The sequence below is a fragment of the Corapipo altera genome, unplaced genomic scaffold (genome assembly GCF_003945725.1).
Source record: "Corapipo altera isolate COAL_440 unplaced genomic scaffold, ASM394572v1 55, whole genome shotgun sequence".
NCBI classification, from domain to species: Eukaryota; Metazoa; Chordata; class Aves; order Passeriformes; family Pipridae; genus Corapipo; species Corapipo altera.
Genome location: NW_020884882.1, coordinates 17,506,440 through 17,529,086, shown reverse-complemented (window position 1 = coordinate 17,529,086; position 22,647 = coordinate 17,506,440). Strand labels below are relative to the sequence as shown.

The following is a 22,647-nucleotide window of genomic DNA, read 5'->3' as shown; positions in this document are numbered from 1 at the left end:
GCCGTGAGGGGGAGCCGGTGTGGCCGGCCCGTGCTTCCCCCGCGCCCCTCAGCGGAGCGGGGTCCGAGCCCGGCACACGTTCCTGCCGGGCGCGCGGTCGGTGTGTGACACCGGCGGTGACGGGACAGCCGGGCAGGTCGCTGCCGCGATGGACTGCGGGCAGGCGGCTGTGACCGGACATCCAGGGAAGGCGGCGGCTCCACGCGCGTTCCCACCGTGGAACGGGATCCATCGGTGTACCTGGAGGAGCGCTGGGTCACTGCCCGGTTCCAAAGCCAGCACAGCCCGTTGCCCTCTGTCCCCGCAGCCCGCGGGGTCCCGGCACGGAGCTCCCGAGCACCCGCACAGCGCGAGCCGCCGCTGCTGCCGCATCCCCTGTGCAAACCATGAGTGGCCATTTCCTTTTTCGTTCCTTGCTATAAAAAGTGCTCAGTTCCTTCGATCGTCGGGCTGCTGTCTTTAGCACGTTTCCAGCACTAGAATTTTTTTTAAAGAAAAATCTAGCAGCTAAATGTTCTTTCAGGAGGCATAGAGAGGCCACCCCAGCTATCTGCCACAGCCATGCATGTGTCACTGTGCCCAAGCGTGATCAGCATGAAGCTGAAGAGGCACTGTTTTCCTCCTCTTTTCTTCGGGTCCCGGAGTCTTTACCTTTCCCCAGTACTGGATTGATAAATGTAAACACAACTTGTCCCTGCAGTTTCTCTGCAGATGCAGCGTGTACTGGCAGCAGCATTGTCTGTCTTCATTTCCCCCTGTGAGTTCTGGCTGCACTGTGACATTCAGTGTTGAGCAGGAGGCCTGAGGCACTGCTCCTGCCACTGAGTCTTCTGAAGCATCGCTTTGCTTTCGCATGCCAAGGATGATGGAAGGTGTGGGTTTACTTGTGATTCAAGTCTGAAAATATAAGATGAAAACCATGGAATTTGGATCATAAACACACTGGAGAAAGTTTGTGAAATGGCTTCTTCGATGAGAACTTAAAACGTGCTAAAGCAGAGGCAGATTTTGCACAGCTTTATCCTGCAGCAACTCGTATAGCAAGGGTGAGCTCTGTGCTTCGAGTGGGATAACGAGCTTGGGTTGCTGAGCTGCTCTCAATAGCAGAATTTTCAGCATATTTTGGTGAAGGTGTTTGCCAGACACTTAAATGCATTCCGTATGTCTGGCCTAGCAGCAGCAGCTCTGACCTTCCCAGCTGGCCTCACGTGGGAAGGTGAGAAGCAGGGATCAGCCTGCTGTGCTGCTGCTCTCAAGATCTGTCCAGGCACCACTCGCAGAACGGCTTCCTGCCAGTGGCCAAGTCCCACAGCAGCTCTCCCACTCTCCTACCTATGTTTTGGTAGGAAAGAAAATATGACAGTCTTCAAGACCGAACCAAAGCTGCATTTTTGTGTCCATTATGAACCCATTTCCCAGAGCCAAGGAACCAAACTGGCTCCCAGGAGCAGCTGCAGTCAGTTAAGGAAAGCAGGTGCCTGTTGGGCAGCTCTGTGAGCCCCATTTACAGGCAGTAGCAGTTCCTGATGAGCTGGCAGCATTGATTTCATGGCTGGTTTAGTGCATACCCAAGGAAAAGCATGGCTGTCCACTTGTCTGGAAGGGGTTGTGCCCTGGGGGAGCTGGGTCTGTCCATTTGGAATGCATGTGTCAAGAGCAGGCTGGATCACAGAGGATGCTGAATGTTTCTGCACTCTTGCTCCTCAGGTTATCAGTGCAATGATGGAGATAGCAATTGTCCAGTTGACCAAAGGGTCATTATTATTTGTCTGATAATATTGACACACAACTGAAGAACATTTACAATACCCTTAATTTACTAAAACCAATAACTTGTCCTGGAATTAGGACTAGACCAGGTTACTACAAGCCCCATCCAACCTGACCTTGAACACTTCCAGGGATGGGGCAGCCACAACTTCTCTGGACAACCTGTGCCAGGGCCTCCCCACCCTCCCAGGGAACAATTTCTTCCTGACATCTAATCTAGTTACTTAATTTTTCCTCGAGTTTCACTATTTTCATGTGCACGAGAGAAAGATAATACTGTATGGTGTTTGGGAATCTCCAGCTGAAGGATAATGTTATTTTGACACCCAGAGGTCAGGAGAGGAGTGAATTGGCAGCTTAACTGTTACTGGATGGGGAAGAATTAGTATTGTGGCAGCACTGGTAGGCCTTAGTCAGAAGAGCTGTGAACTGAGGCTGGTGGGTGATAGGACACGACAAAGAGTTGACAAAGAGTTCACAATTTAAAGTGAGAAATTGTGTGGCAAACCCTTGCTGCTGGAGGTGTTTGGTTAACAAGGGACCATCCCACCCTTCCTGTCCCCAGCAGATTTTGCATAGGAACAAATAAACCACAGTTAGCAACTTGTGCCTGGGCAGTGTGGGTGCAGCCACTCTGGGAGGTCAGAGCTGTGATAAGGCCACAGAGGATGAGCAGCTCATTCTACAGAATGTGAGACGTGCTGAAAATATCAGACTGGTCAGCCTTGCTGTGCTGGTTGTACACCTGTGCCCAGGGACTGAGCTTTGTCATATGTGAGGTCTGTGAAATAGAAACTGTTGAGGGAGCCTCATCAGCAAGAAACTCAGTGTGCACACATAACCTTGCACCAATGAGTTTCATGAAAGCAGTGACAGGTGTTCAAAGGCCTTGCTTAATTTTTACCAGGGGAACAGAAATTAATTTCCTGCATTGGTTTAATGAATTTGGTAGGGCATAAACAAATTTAGAGATGGCACTGAATTTCCAGTACTGAAGTGCCAAGTTATGACTACATCTGTCTCGCCTGGAGAAACCACTTGGTTTGAGTTCATTTCAGAGCTGCAGAATGAGTTTGGTGTGAACTGGTCTGGTTTGTCTTGCATGACAAGAGCATGTTGTATAAATCCCATCCAGCACTTGGGTTTGCAGAAGTCCTTTGAGCAAGGAAATACATTTCTTTCTAGTTCAGCCTCAGCACACAGCTGCAAAGCCTGTGCCTCCAGGGACATACCTGGGGAGGGGCCTGACCTTCAGGAGGAGAAAAACACAAGTGGGGTTCCTCAGAGCAGCCCACGTTTTTAATAAAGCATTAAGGAGTGCTGAGATCCCTAAGCATGCAAGGCCATCATGGGTAAGCTGGAGGACAGGAAGATCTAATATTCATGATACATCATACTAAGAAATTTACATCAAAGACAGCCTTTAAAGTGAGACAGTTAATCTTTTTCAGTGCCTGGATTTTGCTTCAGGCCATCTCAACTTTTACTTTGGACTGAAAAACATCACAATTAATCCAAACTAAACATCACAACTAATCCAAATCCTTGGCAGCAGCCTTCATAGCAGAGTCCTGTGTGAGCTGCCACATGTCACTCCAGATGTGTTGGTTCAGTCAGCAACAGCCTGTCCACATCAGGGACGTGCAGCTGGGGCCTCTCTGATGTCTCTCATCCAAAACTTATGGAGCTTTAGGTCACAGCAGCAGCTTCTGTTGGGTTCAGTGGAGTGATATGGGTGTTGCCTGGTTTTCCTGGGCTCTGGGTTTCCCTGTTCCTGAGTCCCATTGTGCCTTGGAGGCTGCTGGGAGGGATGAAGCTCTCAGGGTGTTCAGGGTCCTGCCAGTGGAGAGTCTGGAATGCCTGGTGGAAAAAACAGGTGTCCTTGGTTCCAGACATCCTGCACCTACTTAGCTAGGAGATGAACTTGTTTGTTTGGGGTGGTTTGTGGAGGCTTTATGAGTTAAACCTCAGGACCAGTGGAGTCACCTGAAATGTCCTTGTATGGAAGGAGGCATTTCAGCCCTCCTGGAAATGCTGCTTTGGAATGGCTGAGAAGGAGCCAGAGTGACAGTGCCAGTCAGAGCATGAGGGTGGAAAGCATTAAATGGATCAGCAGTCCTGACCTCAGGTGCCATCAGGACTCTGAGTTGTTTTTCTGGGAGTTACCAGATAACTGCAAATGACGTTTGTGTACCCCGAGGCAGCAGCCTGCTGCACCATGCTGCTGCCTCCAGTCCCTGCTATGGTGGAAGCACCTCCTACCTGGATTCAGTACAAGTCTGTCCTGCGTGGGCTTTTCCCTCCAGCTTGGTGCTGCTAGAGCCTTTTTTGATTTCTGGCAAGTCACAAATATGTAACATTTCCCAGCTGCCTGTCTGTCCTTGTACTAGCATGTCACAGTGCAGGACAGGGCAGGATTAGCTCTTGGTTGTGGTTTCAGAACATTTTAGATCCAAATTCATGGACAGCAAAAACGCAGTTCAACACATTTTCTTGTGGATCTGAAGAAAATCACACACTTGTGTAGGAATGCCTGGTTTTCTATAGCCTGTGTATTTAGCTGTAGCTCCTTTGAAATACATATGAAAGTGTAGAGTGAATATATTTCTGGAATAATCTCATTGCCTTCACTAGATCTGTTTGAGGCTCACTTCAAGGGAACCCTGGGCTCACTGTGATAGTTAAAATCAGATGAGACTCAAGAAATCATAGTCTTTGGCTCTGTTTACATCTCTTGCTGCGTTCATAAAGCATCCTCCATCTGGGCAGCTGCCTGAGCTCTCATATCTGAGATCTGACCAGCTCACCCTTCATGGAAATATGCACTGCAGAGCACCAGTGTGGGGCTGGGCCCAGGCCTGGACATGTGGCACGAGGACAGGAAATGGTGTCTAGCTGTTAAATGTAGACCAAACCAATATTCCTGTAACACAGTGTTACTAAAATGGGCTCCCAAAGTACTCCAGACTTGGGCAGCTTTTCATAGACTTGCTCCATTTGGCAGCTAGAGAGAAAAAGGAGGGGTGGTGGCAAAGCTGTGGCCACAGGTAGCCAAAGCCTGATGCCTTATTTGGAGGTGGATGAGCAAGATCCCATTATTATTAAGTTTTCCTTTGATTTTGAATGAATATATATTTCAGAAAATTAAATTCTTTGAAAAGCATATTCAGGAAAAGAGTTGCCTGTTACTGCAGCTAATGCAGACCTGGACTGTATTTTTTGCTTGTGGCAAATGGATTGGAGTGGACATTTGTTCAGAGAACAGGGCAGTGGTAACTCCCAGCCCCAGCACCTGGGCTTACATTCCTGAGTTTCCCATCCTGTCATTAGGCATCTGAGTCCAGTTGCCAGGTACCTCCAGTAACTGAAAAGTCTTGTCTAATGTTCTACGTACCTAAAAGCCACAGATACTAAATTTCTGTCAGCAGGCATGAACATAACTGCTGAATTCCTGAAGGTGTTCATCAGTTTGTGCCCAAGGCCTGGGAAGGTTCTCAAACAAGATCTTTTCTTTCTCCAACTTGCCCATGGAAGCTGCTCCAGAGATACCAATCTCTTGCTTAAATCAAAGCATATCTACCCTTTACCCCAGCCTCTCCCAGAAGAAGGATACAGAGGCTTTTTGTGGTTAGGTTTTTGGGCCCTCTTTTGTTTTGTCATTCGAGTACAGGGAGAGGGTCAGGGGAGGCACTGCAGGGTCATCCCTGTGTCCCCACAGTGGTCTCAGGAGTGCTGGAATCTGCAGGACCCATCCCGGGGGTGTCACTCTCCTGTGCCCAGGGAGCTGCTCACCCACAGCTCCTCTCAGACTCAGCAATTATGCCCTGTATCAGCCATCAAATGGTAATTTCTCCACGTGTTCTTCACTAAAGATCTGGCATTGAGCAGGTGAAGAGCCCACTGAGATGAAGTCAGCTCTGGATTGGATTTAATTGGATCAGGCTTGTTTTGTTGGAAAAGGAAAGTGAAATAATACCAGTTGGGGAAGAAATTTAAGAAATGAAATAGGGTTTGATCAGCATTTTCAAATGTAATTTAGTATATTTTGTTTTCTGAAAGCTAGTGCCAAACATTATATTCTGCCTCCTAGAAGTTTTTCCTTTCTTCCTACTGCAGGCAGCCTGCGTGCTCTCGTGCCAGAACCTGTGACCTGAGGACAAGCTGAGCTGCTCTGGCTGTTGTTTTATGGGTTCAGTCCTCCACAAGCACAGCAATTTAGAAGAATTTGGAGAAGGTGAGTTTGATTTCCAGCACTGCCAAATCCCTCTTGGAGGACTTTGTAACCATTGGCCTCAGAGAGGGAATTTTCAGAAATACAGAGTAGATTGTCTGTGACTTCAAACATGTTCTCTTGAAGCCATGTTTGATGTCTCAAAGGGCTGTTTCCTGGCTCCATAGACTGCTTTTAAAAATATGGTTTTGTGTTTCAATATACACACTGAGAAGTGAAATCAAAAACCTGCCCTTCTAGAGTAAAAATGCTGTGGGCAGTATAAGAAAGCTTTTCAGGGCAAGATCCCTGTGAAGGTGCCAGGCTCTTCCCTCCTGTGACCTCTTGAAGAAAGTTCTGCTTTCAGGGGACTTTGGGTGATGGCTTTACCACTTCCTTCTCAGTGACATTCCAGCTGTGTACTGGATTTACTCTTGTGCAGTACCTCACTGCTGCTCAGGGGGTTACCATGGCTTTACTACAGGAGTGAGGGTTAGTGTGGGGATTGGTTCAGATCACCTTTTAACCTACAGCATTTGCTTCTGACCTGACAGTCAAGTTTATTTTGAGACAACTTATTAAAAGAAAGATTCTTACACACAGAAATAAATAGAAAAGCAGGCAAAGATGAAGTAGTTTACAATTCAGAATTTTTCATGGGATTTTAGCCTCAACTGGTGCTGGCAAAGTCTGAATGAAGTTTGGACAGGCAGCCTGTAGTGTGAGCTGCTGACCAGTCAGACAGGGCTATTGGGATCCAGTCCTTTGTGCTGCCTCAGTGGCCTGTGTGAGGAAGGGAAGAGGTTGCACAGCTCAGATTTCTTCCTCTCCCAGTCGGGGATACAACTTATTGGTCTTGAATCAGCGTTGGCAGCCAGGAGACAGGGAATGGTGACAGTGCTGGCAGAGCTGGCATGAGCTTTGACCAGTGGAAAACAGATAATCCCTACAGTTATTTTTAACAGATCTGGAAGCATAATTCAGTAGATGGAGATATATAATCTTGTTGTGGCCCCACAATTGTCATGTTTTCTGTTACACTCGGTGTGTCTGATTAGCTCCTACCTGAGTCCAAAAGGACACTGATGCTACAGAATATATGGCCTCAGGGAGCTACCATGGACACTGCTGAGCATCTTCAGAGTCTGCAGCTGTGTTTTACTAATGCCTTTGTTGTGAAGCTTTGTTTTCCTAACAGCTAATTTATTAGTGAACAAATTGAGGCTTTTGCATATTAAAAGACCTGCCAAGTATCACTTAGGGGCCAGAACAGAGACTAATGAAATTATAAAGTCTCTCCCCAACATCCAAATAAAAAAGCTCTTATAAAGTCTTTTTAATTATTCTCTGGGCTGGAATGTACAAGATCTATAGTGTATTGCAGTATCGTGCATCATAACTGCAATATCCTGATTCACCTCCATTAACCTGTGCCTGGCCCTGCTCTGAGGGTCCAGGATCCATTACTCCATCACTTGGGCACGTTAAACCACACACAGGGGTTACCTGGTGCTCCTGCAGTCACTGATATCTTGAGCTGAGAAAAATCAGTTTCAGGCTCTTTTCTGTAGAGCCACTGTCTGTGCTGACTGTGTTTCAAGCAGTGGTACATGAGACCTGTGACCTCTTTCCTTCTGAGTCAGTGTAACCAGCACCTGCCAGTGAGGCTGCCCATACACAAGAGCTGCTGTTCCTGGCCAGTCAATTATTTTGAGCTCATTGTTAGTCACTTCTGTGAGAGAAAAGGCAGAATTACTGTAGTGCTCCACAGAGCACGGTGACATGTGAGGGGCTGTGTGTCCTGGGCATGAACGAGCAGCGTGTGCTGCGTTCAGCAGCGTGTGGTGCAGGGAGGCTCCACTGGCTTTACTGGGAAATCACAACTCCTTAAACAGCTGAAGCCTGGCAGAAATTGGAGTGACCTTTGTGCCAATGACTCTGCTGGCAGTTTTCTTAGTCTGCATGTAACCTGTATGGGCATTGCAGCTGGATGTGGCTGTGGGCAGCTCAGCTGAATTGTCAGCTGATTTCTTCAAATATGTCCTGCTGAGATTTCAATTATGTTACTGGATGGAAATCCTTCTGTTGAGAATATTTGAAAGGAGACTGGTATGCACACAATTAAAGGATATTTTTGGGGAGCCTGGGGTTTTGGGTTTTACTTTAAAAAATCTATTAAACTGATGTACTAGTAGAGGTTCATTTCTATTTTATACATAATGCTTTTAAGTGGAAAACTTGCACTGTCTTTTGCCATGTGAAACAAATGGTTTGATCACCTCCTTGAATCCTATTCTGCACAAAAATTCACCTTTGGAATCCCATCCCTGTGCTTGGGGTTTCAGAGCAGGAGAGCTGCTCAGAGCACCTGTCAGGGGAGCGTGTGGACAGGGAGCTCTGCTGTGAGTCACTCTGCAAGGGGCTTTCCCTGAATGAAGGGGCTGAATCTGACTTATCTTCTGTGAGCCTGTGTAACACACACACACACACAAACTAGATCCAGCATGCAGTGCAAGATCTACCACATCCATCTGTGCCTCTCACTGGGATGTGGCAAGGACTTAACTCAGTCCAGTGAACTGTGTTCATGGCTAACGGGAGTTGTTTTCATCTCTAGAAGCACAAGAATGTGCAAATCTGAAATCTCATTTAAAAAGTGCATTTCAAGAGAAAATATCACATGGACAGTGAGAGGTCTGAGTGCTGCAGATGTGTGAGACAGACAACAGAAGCAGGTGAGAACAGTGTGGAGTGAAGGACTTACAAGGGTGGCACATCCCAGCTGTGTTAACTGGGCGTTCTGTTGTTTCTGAGATCACTGGGTGACAAAAGTAATGTCTTTACAAATAATTTTTCAAGGCATTTGTATATCAAGGCTAGTGAAAGCAATATAGGTAGGATATTAGGAAGAAATTTTTTACAGAGAGAGTAATCAGACATTGGAATGGGCTGCCCAGGGAGGTGGTGGAGTCACCATCTTGGGAGGTTTTTAAGATGAGAGTGGATGTGGCATCAGTGCCATGGTCTGGGAACTACAGCAGTGTTGGATCAAGGGTTGGACTTGATGATCTTGGAGGTCTTTTCCAACCTGGTTGATTCCATGATTCTGTTCTGTAATATCATAATTCAGGTGATATTTCCACCTGTGCTTCACTATTCCAATAAAAAAATTATGTGGGGAGAATACTTGACTCCTGCACATGGAAAGACAATGGGGAGAGAGTGAGAAGTAAAGAATGGCCTCTGTGCTTCCCCCTGGCTTGGGAATCTGAGGGGGAAGAAGAAAGGCATGTGGGGGCCTGAGGAGTCAAAATGCTGATACTGCAAGGAATTTCTGCTCTGCATCTAGGCACAGTGACAAGAGGAGCTGGGAAGAGCTTTAGCTGACTTTGGGACTGCTGCCAGACTCCTGAACAATTCTGAACACATTCTTAAGTGTTCATTTTAAGGACAGAGAGAGCAGGGGAAATGACCATTTTAAATAATAAAAAAAAGTGGTGATATCTTCCTTGCTTTTATAAACATCTCACATGTGAGTGGTTTTGGAGTCTGCCTGTGTTCTGAATTTGAATGTGTCTGTGGCAGTGGGACTCGTGTTCCCTCCCATCGCTGCTGCAGCGACACAAGGACTCTGCAACTGTGCTCTGCTTGTGCTCTGCAGTAACAGCCTTGAGTTACTGGTAGGGGAATGCTGCATTAAACAAACTGAAAACCTAAAGCAAGGGTTCAGGCCTTGGTTGTCTCCTCTTGAGCACTTGACCACAACCTGAACAGACAGTGCATCTGAGGGCAGGTCCCTGGGACAGGTGCTGCTGAAGGGGGGACATGGCCCCTCTGAGGGTGGGCTCGAGAGCTGCCTGCTGGATGGGAGCTGTCCATGGGCCCAGCTGGGAAGCTTCTGGAGCATGGGAGGAAAATCGGTGACTTTTTCCCCTCCCATCCCCTCCCTGCCCTGTCTCTTCTACGTGTGGGCAGTTGTACTCGAATCTGTGGCTTGACTCTCACACGTGTCTCACCACGGAGCCGCCTCTTCCTCCCTGCAGGCTGAGGGGCCTTTCCTTGGGCTGTCTGGGGCAGTGCTGGCATGAGAAAGGTCCCTGCTTGCAGTGCGAGCCCTTCTCTCCTACCAGTGCTGTGCAGGGAGCATCAAGGGGAGAGGCAGCCACGTGCAAACGCTGCATTTCCTGCTACCTGTCCTGCCAAACCCAGCAGCTCCTTTGGGCCTCAGGGCTTGTACAGCTCACACAGAGACTTGTAGAGAGTTATATGTGCTTCATGCTGCTGTGGGTGGACAGCCCTTTCTCTACTGGGAAAAGGAGTAATCCTGGATAACATGTCTGCTTGCTGCTACACTTTCACCCTAAATAATTTTAAAAAGATGATATCAGTAAGATAAAAACTCAGATTTGATAATTAAGTTTCCATTCCAAATCCACAGTCCCCAGCAGGGTCTCATGAAGTGCCACCAATCTGTATTAGTCCTTCATGCAGTTACATGCTCTTTAGGGCCAAAGACAACCCCCTGCATGTTCTGGTTCACATGTGAACTTTTGTGTATTACTGTGCTGTGGTGAATGCTCTGTTTGAGCAGATATCATGAACAGATTCTGCAGCACTGGGATTTTCAGAGGCTGAGCAGAGATGCCTTACGAGTTAGACAGTGTTGAACTCACTCTGTGAAATCAGCTGCAGGGAATCCAGGCTTCACTCAAGACCCAGCTTTTTAGTATTAAATCATGGGGGTATTTTAAAGTGAAACTGAGAAAATTGTGCAACTCTGCGGGGAGCAGAGCCCAGAACAAACTCCAGGTTTAAGTTTTCTCACTGTTTTTCTGCAATTTAGTGATTTGTCCGTTCTATATCCATGACTACATGGCTGTTAGGAGCAGACTTTTTTCATTGTCTAAAATACTTGCAGCCATGGCAGTAGTTCCCAGTTTGTCAGTCTCCTGGGCTGTGGATCCCAATCCTCTGGCCAGGCCATCCTGCTCTCTAGAGCTGCCCTGCCAGCATGCGTTGCCCTGGGCTGGAGGGAATCCCTTCAGCAGGGACAGGGATTTGTCTGAGCTGCAAAACAGTGAAGCCAGAGAACCAAGACTTGTTATTTTGGAATTCTGAAACATTACAATCTTCAAACTCTTTTCATAGGGCTGGAGGATGACCCTTTGTAGGAATGAGTCCAATTTACTGCTGATACGGCTCACTCACCCAAATTGCCATCTGTAAGATGTTGGGTTGGAGGGTGTGGGACTCCCTCCACGGTGTTACCCTCACTACCTGGGTGTGCTCCTCGCTCCCACAGTGGGCCTTGGCAGCCAGCTCTGCCTGTCACATGTCAGGTGTGTTGTATTTAAGGGCTGTGGTACAGCTTCCAGAGGACCAACAGTATATGGTGTGTGGCTCCTGCATGGGGATAACACTGTTATTCAATCAGTTGTGAATTATTTTGTGAGGTAAATCAGTAGGTGGAAGTGAGCTTTAGGGAGGCACCAGTTGTCCCCAATGCGTGGTTTTCCATACCCGGTGATTCCCCAGTGCTTTCACATCCTAGAAGAGTGTGGAGGTGTCAGTCACTATCTCTGATGACCTGGTTCTTTTTTTTTTTTTTGACCTGGATGAGAAGTTTTTCTTTTGGATGAGAAGTGACAGTTGAGGGAACAGGGAGCAGCAACTCATCCCCCATGTTCCATCCCGAACCGCACTCACACAGCAAACTTTGTGGATTAGTGGGATTCAGTTTAGTGCAGAATAAGTCAGAGCAAAGATCTTGCTGTGTTGGTGCCAAGTTTTTGTAGCTGTTTCGAAGCATTTGCAGCAGAAGGGCTGCAGTATTTTACGTGTTCCCCCATGGCCCGGCTCAAGCTCGTTATGAAACAGTGACCTTGCGGGTGGTTTGCTCAGGAAATGGGGCTCCCTCTGCTCTGGCCCCGCTCCCTGCGCATGCAGCAGCTTCCCCCTGAGGCTGCAGCAGGCTCTGGTGCTGGTGTCAGCAATATTTCCTCCCCTTAAGCGCATGCCAAGGGCTAGATGCCAAATGCTGGCAATGAAACAGCTCTGGGAAGAACCTGGAGCAGGAGCGCAAGGGGACACGGGAGGATGCCAAGGCTATGGAAACAGGAGACAGCGACTGCTTGGATTGTGCTGGGGCAGGACTGCCACCCCCAGCACTGTTTTCCTTAGTCCAGCAGAAGGGAAGGAGCTGTTTGTGCTGGAGACCACTGTTAGCCCTTTTTTGTAAATATTTCTGGGCTATCTGCATATCTCCCTGGTGAAAAACTAACCGAATCCTGGACAGAAAGAGAAGGATAAGATGAGAAATCTGAGCTGAGCAGGTCAGTGGTACTGCACAGGGACCATGGAAGGGGCTGGTCCTGAGCATGCTGAGAGATCCCACAGAGCCAGGTCATGCTGCCCAGGAACAGGGGGCTTGGGACTGGTTTGTAAAGAATGGGGGACTGAGGCCTTCAGCCTGAGACATGGCAAGAGCTCTGTAAATAGCTCTCTTTGAGCTGAGAGAGTGTGAGAGGAGGGAAAAATAATACCCTGAATGCAGGTAAATCAGCATCTTGTGACAAGAATGAAATGTGGACTTATACGTGCATCTTGGTTGGCATTTGATGTGTTCTACAGAAAGTCAGACTGTGAGCATTGGGGATGCAGGAGCTTCCTTGGAGAACATGCTGTGTCCTTTGGACTAATGAAATTACAATTAAAACAGCAGCTCAGGATTTTGCTCGCCTTTGACATCTGAGACTTTACCATGCTCTTGGATTACATTTTTCAGGATTTTTCTCTGCAGCTTGGCAAGGGAGCTTAATTAAAATCTGAAATGAAAGATCATGTCAGCCTTTATTTTAAATGAAAATCCTCCACAAACTGTTGCCTTTCATACAAGTACTGGCCATGAGTCCCTGGGAGCAAGCAGGCTGTGTTGTTTGTGTTGTGGTTGAGGTTGCCAGTTAGATCTGACAGCAACGTTTTGCACTGATTCTGGGCACGCAGATAGCTGGCACAGCTCTGCTGAGTTCCTGTTTTACACATGTGTTTTGCTCTGCTCCTCAGATCTGGGAGCTATTGGATCCAGTTGAATCCCTGCAGTGCCAGTGCTTTGGAACAGGAGCCCCATAGTCATGTCCTCACTGGAGAGACGCTGTGAGAGCTGACAGGTATCACACCTCTGCAGAGCTGCACAGCCCAGTGCCACAGGACGTGGAGCCTCTGGAATCCTGCTGCAGGGATCCAAGGTCACTGCCGTGTTTTCTGGCAGTGAAATTAATAAAAAGGCCCATCTGGATGTTTGAGAAATTAAAACCTCAAACATGTGGGCTGTGCCTTTGGAGATGAGTGACTCAAGCTTTTGGTTGGGATTTTCAGGTCAGTGCCTTCATTCCTGAGCTGTATTTTTGGAGAGCCCTCAGGAAATTAAGTTTTTCCTTCTGGAGCAGTGTACTCCTGAGAGGTCTGTGCCTCGGGATCCTGCACTGGGCACATACCCCAGTACTTCCCCTGTCAGAGGTCCTTTAACTTGGATGAGTTACAAGATGTGGTCCATTTTGGCAGGTTGAGCCCCAGCCAGGGCAGCACAGAGAACTGGGTGCTGCAATGCCCACGGTGCCAGCAGGAAGAAGAGGATGCAGAGGAGCGGGGAGGCAGCAGAGCAGCGTGGCCCTTGCTGCAGGGGTGTGATCATGGGTTGCTGAAGCCCGGCACGAAGCCCCAGTGATGCTCTGCTGGCTCAGTAGCTCAGCCCCACGCAGGGTTAGCTCAGGTCCCTTGTTGAACAGTGCCTCAGTTTGCTCCTGCACTGGCTGGCTGATCCCACAGCTCTGCCTCAGCTGATCCCACAGCTCTGCCTCAGCTGATCCCACAGCTCTGCCTCAGCTTTCTCTTCCTCCAGGGCTGCCTCTCCGAGCACTGCTGTGCTTGCCTTGGGAGAGTGGCCTTTTTCCTTCAAACTGAAATCCACAGGTATAAAAAGTCCACATTAATTAAAAAAAATAATCTAGTATTGCTAAACCAGTAGCTTCTTTCATACCATGTACTTTTTATTGTCTTAAGACAAAATATCTTTTGTCCTTGTTTCCTCCTCAAGGCAATTGAATCTATGTACATTTGAGCATCTCTGGTTCTGTGTACACATAAATAATATCTAATGGATATGCCACTGTCACTGTAAACCAGATTTTTCTATTGCAGTGATTAGGGGAGGGTAGAAAAGGAAATGTATCATAATGATTGGCACATGGGAAACCACTGCCGAATCAGTGCCAACACAAATTAATGCAACTTTTTTTCTGGAAAGCAATTGTGGCTATACTTAGAACATGTTGGGGCAGTCCTGATCCTGTCTAAAAGGAAGGAGTCACACGCAACTCATTGAGCAGCATCACAGGAGGAGCTGGCCCGGTCCAGTGGCGGGGGTGGGATGCACAGCACGGCCTGTGGGGGCTGTGGGGACGCACCTCGGGCCACAAACAGCTGCTGCCCTGCCAGCTCCACCTGTCACAGGGCTGTGAGAGCCACGGTCAACACAGTGTGAGGTTAAAAAGAGGGGCAGGAGAAACCAAACATCAGGGTGTAGCTGAACAACAGCAGAGCTGCTATTTCTGTTGGAGCTCTTGGAGCCTCTGTGACAAGTCCCCCACAGGCTGCAGCTCCAGCCACCACAGTGCAGGGTGCAGCTCTCCAGCTGGAGGAACCTGCTCACACACAATTGGTTTTACTGCTGTTGTTGAGAATCCCAGCTCTCTGGGCCTCACCGTTGTGCAAGCCTCCCCCTTATCGACAGCATATCTGTTATGTGGTGCTTGTCTGTGCTCTGAGGCTCTGCCAGCACTGTGAGGCAGCTCACAGCACACAGCAAATCTGCTTTAACTGCCTTGGAACAAAAGCCTAATGTAGTGTGCAAAATAGAGGGAGACAAAAGGGATAAAAATCAAATTAGATTCACTGTGCACACAAATTGTCAAACCCAAAGCACAGTGATGCTGGGAATAGAGGGAAGAAAACAGCTTTAAAAATAGGGCATAAAAATGGATTGCTGTCCTTGGCTCACTCCAGGAGTCAGTTTGCATCCTGCAGGCACAGCCAGGGCTGAGATGTGCCCTGTGGTGGTTTAACAGACCTTCCCTGCCTGCCCCAGGCTGCTGTTCTGTCCCTGTGGCGCTGAGTGGAGCGGGCACTGCCAGCCCTCACTGTGCGGGGGCAGCCTCATGGCTGAGCCCGAGCTGCAGCCTGTGTGAAGGCTCAGGATTCCCTGTGAGCTGCGGGAACATCGCTGTCCAAGGCTGAGGCAGGGCTCGGTGACCCTCCCAGAACAGAAGGTGGCAGCCCGGGGCTTCGGCACGGGAACACCGCGTTGCTGCGCACCCAGGAGGGGCTTGGCCAGGTCCAGGCATGCTGACACAGCACATGCCAGCAAAGTGCTTGTGCTCCTTCAGCTGTACCAGGGAGGTTTGATTGATGCTGCTCCAGTAAACAGCCTTCCTTCTCCAGGGAAGGTATGTCTTCATCGGACTCCCTGGGTTCAGGTGTTCCATGCAGGGCATATGTTTTCTTGTGTGTGGCCAGTGGGAGATAATCCATGGGGTGGCACATTCATGGGTAATGCACGGAACCCATGTCTCTGTGCCTAGTCCAAGTTCCTAAAAAAAAGCTAAAAACCCCTCTAGGTGGGCTGTTACTACATGACTGAGACCTCAGATAATGCAATCAAATCTCAGTCTCTTGGAGCTGCTGCGGTGCACGGGCCGGGTCACCAGGTCTCTGTGCCTCTGCTGTGTCACTGTGAAGGGGCACTTAAAAACACCCCAAAACTTTCCACTCTGTTCAGGAAATGACACTGTCGTGCTGGAATTTACAATGAAGTTGTGAATGCAGCTGAAGCCTGGGGCTTCTCCAGGAGAAGGCCCCTTTGGCCAGCTATATTCAGCTCTAATGAGAGGGCTGAATTCTCCCTCAAAGCCATGTTTTCCATTTGGCCCCTTTTCCCTCATCAATCGCTGTCACTTCAGACAGAGGCCCCGCATGCAGCTTCCCTTGGGCCTGTGTGCCGTGCTGGGGAGGACAGCCTGCCCTACTAAACTGCATCTCTGAGCCCTGAACAATAGCGCTTTGTGTGAGTGCACAGTGCAGGCTCAGTTTCCCAGGCTTTTCCTTTTCTCCTCTCCCCTCTCCCGCTGGAAGCCCCCAGCGAGGCGGGAGCGGGCAGGGGCTGCTGCCACCAAACAAAGGGCGGGGGCGGCCCCTCCACCCGCGCCTGGCTCCAGCTGCAGGTACTGCATCATTTGCCTCCAGTACAACAGACCCGAGTCATTTCAGCAAAAATGCCAACCAGGGTGCAAGGAGGGCTCCAGCCTCCACTCCAGCACATCCACAGGCAGGCAGGGCCCTCACTGTGGCCCTGGGGACACAACGATGGCACTTGGGGTGGCTTTGGTGAGGGACGTGCTGTGGTGCCCGTGCCATCTGCTCTGGTGACCTGCCGTGTGCCAGGTGCCCCAGTCACCTGACAGCTTGCTGCCAGAAGCCTCCCTGGCTGCAGGTAATGCCAGGACAGATGGAGATGCTGGAGTGAGGAAGAACGGGGTGAAGTTTAAAAAATCAAACTAGGCCAAATCTCTACAGCAGTTCAGTGGTGCTTGTTTACAGGGGCAGGACTGCAGGGACACCCAGCCCACACACAGGGGGATGCTCCTTTGCATCAACAGACAGGAGAGTACCCCAGAAAGGAGCAGGAATTCTAACTCCACTTACAGACATGGAAACAGGGATGTGGCCAAGATCTCGGTGTCCCAGATCAGCCCCCATTCTTGTCCCAGTGGGCCCCATGCCCACCCACATGCTCCTCCTGCCCTTTGCTGCTGCCAAGCAGAGCAGAGTGCTGCTGGGAACACTGGGCAGGAACGGAGGGATGTCCCTCAGTTCCCTGCATTGCTGCCAAATTCAGTCAAGCACCATGTCAGGTGGACTGCTGTGACATGCAGGGACCCTGTTTGGGTGCAGGGATGTTCAGGACCATCATGGCCAGGTTGGGGGTGCTACTTCCACTGGGCAGTGAAGGGGCCCTTCCATAGGGCACACAGGGAAAGTTCCCATGGCTGCCCTCCAACCTGCTCCTGCACTTAGGAGTTCTGGATCCCAAAGTGCCTAAAAATGCCGTTAGTGGGTTTCACATTCCAGATGGAGAAATGGAGATCATGTGTGACTAAATTGGGAACAGTAAACAGCAGGGACCCAAGTGTCAGAAAACACTGACAGCCCAACAGCCACCAATGTGGGAGCTCTCCCTTGGCTTCAGTGTGACCCACTGCCCATGGCTTTTCTCTGCCCTGTGCAGTGGCCCTGAGGCTGCTGGTGTCACTACCCTGGAGCTTCTGCCTTCTGCTGTCCCATGCAGCTACTGTGAGCTGTTGTGCCGTCAGCATCGTCTGGAAAGGCAGTGGTAGGGAAAACTGTCTCTTATTTATAGCTGCATTGTCACAGGCAGTGCTGATCTGCAGGATGCAGAGCCCCCGGTGATGGAAATGGATCGAGGAATAGGAGCATCTTGCATGTGATAAAAACAGGCTCAGTCCTACAGAAGAACATTGCCACCATATGACCTGCAGGGAGGAGCAGAAAACACCGCTGTGTGTGTGACAGGTGTAATACTTGCAGGCTCTGGCCTTGTGTCCAGAGTCATTGATACTGTGGGATGCCATTGACTGGTCAGAAACAGTAATTCAGGGAGGATAAAGAGATGTTGTTAAAAGAGCAGCAAGCTCCTCCTCTTGTGCAAGTTCTTTTTTGGTCTGTTGCTACAGCAACTCTCTACCAAGAACAAAGATGACAGCAAGATATTAAATTTTGCAGCAACTCAATTGACTCCTGATTTCCCTTCTTTTTTGCCTTCAGTAACTGAATCCTGCTGCATTAATTGTCTTAGATTTCAGATGGAAATCGTGCCTTCTTTTGACAAGAATTCCTGTGTTGCTCTTTCCTCCTTCCCCTCAGAAACCAATTAAATGAAATTAACTTATTTAAATCCAGTGGGTGATTATAAACACTGGATTTCTTGGCTTTATTTCTTCTGCATGTGGACATCATATGTTTTAAGCCACGACTCATATTCTGTACCAAAATCCCCAAAGCCTTGATATTCTTTAAAAAGAAACAAACAGTTCTTGGCAAGTACGATTTCGGCAAAGTTCAACGTATGCCAGTGGCACAGCACAGAAACATAAAATCTGAGTAACAGGAACAGAGATCATCTGGATTTAGGAATGTTAAAATTGGTCTTAAAGCACTGCTGCATTTCAGTCCTTTCCCCCTGTGCCCCCCAGTCTATGTTTCTCGTGGGGCAGACCCTGAGAGGCCACAGACCTGCATCTCTGGGATCACGTCTGCACACGCGGATGCCCTGGGGTCGGTGGGACAGAGCCTGACACAGACCCGCCTCAGTGTGGGGACTGTCACCTTCAGAGCCCTGGCCCTTGGCTCCCGAGGTCCAGAGCTCCTGCATGGGGATGGTCACAGCCCCGAGCCTTTGGAGCAAGTGCTCTGTCACTGTGTTGGACTGTCACCTGTGTGTGCCTCGTGCGACAGGGCTGCTCCGGAAGGGCTGATGGGGACAGCGCTGTGGGGAACGGGGCGAGGGGAAGAGAGGCCACTCGAGTTTGAGATGACACAAAGCATGGACTGCTGCTAGCACTGGGATGGACTCCTGGCAGCAGGTAACCATGGGAGAACAGCATCATCCCACATGAGCAAAGCACGGATCAAGTCACAGCCAGATTGCAAATGCAACTGCACCAAATGACAGGGGTTTGTACTGAACTCTGGAGAGAGCTGTGCTGTGCTGTGAAAGATGAGACAGTGGGACCATGCTGCGGCTCCTGGGAGTGCAGCGTGGGGAATCCTCACCCCTGAGGAGAAGAGAATAGGGGAAAATGGGAGAAAATAGAGGCAGAGGCAACGACATTTGGAGAAAGGGAGGTGACTGACGCACATGAAATATCACATATTTAGCTTTACTCTGAATTAGTGGGAGTATAACTAACGGTCTGGCTTTGGCAGCTTCAGCTTCAGCGAGGTGTGTGCAGGAGGGACAGGCTCAAGAAGAGTCTGAGCCAACGTAGGTTTAGTACAAGATCAAAGCCAAGGCAGGAGCCCAACAGAGTTAACCAGAAGCATGGGTCCTGTCACTTTTCCCAAAGAGTTGTTGTGCAAAAGCACTTCTTTGGGGGCTTTAGTCCAGGGCAAAGGATTCCAACCCATCCTGTGGGCAGCACTTAAACAGCTGCTTGGATTTCAGATGCACACTTTGGATATTAACACAAAAATGCCAGCATTGTGCAGGGGATGTCCTTCCTAAAGAGCCTGGGTGTGGGCACAGGGTGCCTGTTTCCCAGAACAGTGGCTGAGCAGGCACCAGTGGAAGCTGCTGATCACAGCAGGAAAACGAAAGCACAGCTTTGCCCACAGGGTCTGGGCAACCTCCCCGAGGAAACAGAGGTAACAGATCTCTAGCAGGAAACTGCTCACAAGAGCCCTTTCACCACTGATAACGTCTGTGGTGCAACCCTGGCCTCGTGCAGTGACAGCAGGTTCTGAGTAGCTTCTGACTCCAGTGCCTTTTACAGAATTAGAGCTGCAGGGAATTATTGCTGTTGCCAAGTTGTTGATCATAATTCCTTGTGCTTTTAGTCACAAATAAATATTCCCATTTCTTGAATGTTTGACCAGTGTAATGCTGAATTCTACTGGTATGACAAAGGCTTAAAATGGTAACAGTGGAAAAGGCAGAGATCAAGGTGGGCACATATTTAGAGTGCTCTGCTTCTTCTCTGAATATTCATGGCTGCAAGGACCCTACACTCATACTTTTGGGGGATACCCTTCTACTTACAACTGAGCTGTTGGAAACCCATATAAAGTAAAAATAAAAAGCAAACTTCTGGGATGTTTTACCTGAAAAGAAACATGTGTCTGCATACAGAAATCAAGACTTGTCTTCGGCTGCAGGTTGGACGGGGCTTGGAGCAACCTGGTCTAGTAGAAGGTGTCCCTGCCCATGGCAGGGGGTTGGAATGAGATGAGTTTCAATGTCCCTTCCAACCCAAACCAGTCTGTGAATCCATGACCAGAGGGTCTGCCTGACTCATGGCAATGTACACAAGTGTCTCTCTGGAAGCAGCATTCGTGTACCCTGCTGAGGCCGCTGTGTGTATGTTCAGCACATCATGAAACACATTCTGAAGCTGGAAACAAAGAGTGCAAGACAGCTTCTGCCTAAAGATTTTCCTTAATTTAGGAATTGCTTTAAGCCAACATTACCTCTGCTTCCTGAGCACACACAAGGCTACTGCCCTGGAAATAATCTGGATTAGCTTTACTGGAGTGACCACGTTGCCATAGTTACTGTTGGTTTCTCTATACCTCAAGATTGAAGTGTTTATTATGATTAAATCCCATCCCATCCTATTCTTCATTTAAAAATTCTGTGTTGTAAGTGTCACAAAGTGAATTAGAATGTAATCCTTCCTTTTAAGAAGCTGTTTTAAGTTGAAATTCCACAAATGATCCTAGATGTTGGTATTTATTAAAAATCATTAATTTGTGATTGGATTATTTTTCTTCAGCCATCGCTGCTTCTTTATTCTTCCTGGTATCTGAGTAACAAAAAACCCCTGATGCTGCTGGATCATTTCATGACTGTTTGAGTTTTTTCTTTCACCACTGTATTGTGGACCACCCTGGTAAAAGATGTGCAACACTCTTAGACTCTTGGCTTTGACCTTAGAGGGGGCCTCATACATTTGAACCAATCTGGCAAGAAATTAAAATCTGTCCTGTGGCACAGGTTGTTTTAGGAAATGTTGGTCTTTGCTCTCCAGATCCCTGTGGGTGTTACAAGGTGAAGCGACTGCCGCTGGAATGAATCCATTATAAAGTGGCCCATGCTTCTCTTTTCCTGTTTGTTTGGGGTTTTTTTGTGGAGAGTGAGCTCTGAACTGTAAGGTCCCCTCAGAGTGGTACTGGCTTTGAAGGAACAAGACATCATGTTCCTGTTCTGTAAAAAATGTGTGTTATTTTTCTCTTTTCCTTTACCACAGCTGTTAACAGCTTAATAGAGCTCTGATCTCTCTTCCATTTCCCCATGTCAGCTGTTATGTTGCCCACCATCAAAAATTCCTCACCCAACCTAAGCAATATTTGGGAGATAAGTTCATCTCCCAGCCACCTCCCTGCACACAGCATTTTGACTTGTTCTTGTCTGCCTTCTGCATCATCCATCTAACCAATAACGAGCTGTACTGCCAGCAGGCTCTGTCACCCCATCCTGCTGTTCTCAGTGCTGTGAAACTGCCCAGACCAAGGTAAATTGTGTTTCAAAGATGTTTTGACACAAAATCTTTAGTGTATTGGTGAGTGACACAACCCAAAGCAGTGAGATCAGACGGCCAGCCTGCTGCCTGCCCTGCTGAGGGTTTACACAGCCTTGGCACAGAGTGGGTACAGCTTCCTGGCTTCCCCATCCCAGATCAATGGGTTTTCCTCCCTTGCTCCTTTCCATTATCTCAGTCCCCCACGGTGCACAACTGGCCATAGGGACCAGCATGCGCTCTCCAGCTGCTTCTGCCCCACCACAAAACTCTGCCCCACGCTCATGGCCATTGTCACTGTGCCCTCCCTGCCCTGTGCTCTGCTTCTCCCTGTGACAGTGGGGGTCTGGCACAGCTCGTGCCCTCCCTGGGGCCCTCCAGGAGCAGGAGTGACCCTGCTCAGCCCTGACCCGGGCCTCGTGCTCTGCAGTGGCTGTGCTTCCCTGGAAGTGATCGCTTGTCTCCCTCCTCTCCGGGCCTTTCCCGGCCGCTGGGATGCAGAATGCTCCTCTGTGCCGCCTGCTGCACTAGGTAAATTATTTGTCTAATGGGCTGGGGTTATTTTTTGTAAGCTGGCAGAGTAACTGTGAATCATCAAATCTCCCTGAATTCAGTCCTCACAGGGCACCCACAAAAGGACCTATTGTGCAGAGCAGTGGTGGGAGCGTGGCTGGAAGTGGACAGAGGAGCCACTCAGTGAATTGTGGATCTGCAGAAGCCGAGTCTGCAGCATGGCTGGTGTATGGGCTCGGATGAGCCATTGGAAACGCTGCTGGCGAGTGTGTGGGGTTTCATGGCACCGGGTCCCAACTGCTCAGCCAAGACCCCTGAAAAGAGCCTTAAGTACTGTTGCTGCTTCTGCTGGAACGAACACTTTTTCCTTTTTTTCCTCATTTTAACAAAAGGTGACAAATCTGCCCCAGTGCAGTCCCGCTGGCCCGGCGGCGTCCGGATGGGGCCGGAGCCTTGGGCTGAGGAGGGGCTGCTCCGGGAGCGGGGACACGCGGGGACAGCGACAGACGCCGCCCGCGGGGTGGGACCCGGGGCGATCGGCACGCACCGGTACCGGCGGGGCCGCTCGGCGGGGTCCGGCCGGGGACGGGTCCGGGGTCCGGGGTCCGGGGTCCGGGGTCCGGGGTCCGGGGTCCGGCTCCGGGTCCGGCCGCGCTCGCAGCCCGGCGGGGCGGGGCCGAGCCCAGCGGGGCTGAGGCGGGGGCGGGGCGGGGCTGGGGCGGGGCCGGGGCTCGAGGACGCCCCGCCCCGCGCGCAACCTGAGCGCGGGAGCGGCGCCAGGGCCCCGCC

General features: G+C 49.5%; 1 protein-coding gene across 3 annotated transcripts in view; it reads left to right on the top strand.

Annotated features, from left to right (window-relative positions):
* The first annotated feature begins 64 nt into the window (after positions 1 to 64).
* The window catches only part of SRGAP3 (SLIT-ROBO Rho GTPase activating protein 3), a 106,501-nt gene continuing 83,918 nt past the window's right edge, over positions 65 to 22,647 (top strand). Inside the window, exons 1-2 of one of the 3 annotated variants that reach the window (XM_027640680.1) lie at positions 65 to 757; positions 5,887 to 6,004. In XM_027640680.1, coding sequence (XP_027496481.1) covers positions 5,956 to 6,004 — 49 coding nt within the window. In that variant the 5' untranslated portion in view covers positions 65 to 757; positions 5,887 to 5,955. Of the gene's footprint in view, positions 1,047 to 5,886; positions 6,005 to 22,647 lie in introns of those variants that run through there. The other 2 variants (XM_027640679.1, XM_027640681.1) reach the window with 2 other exon arrangements.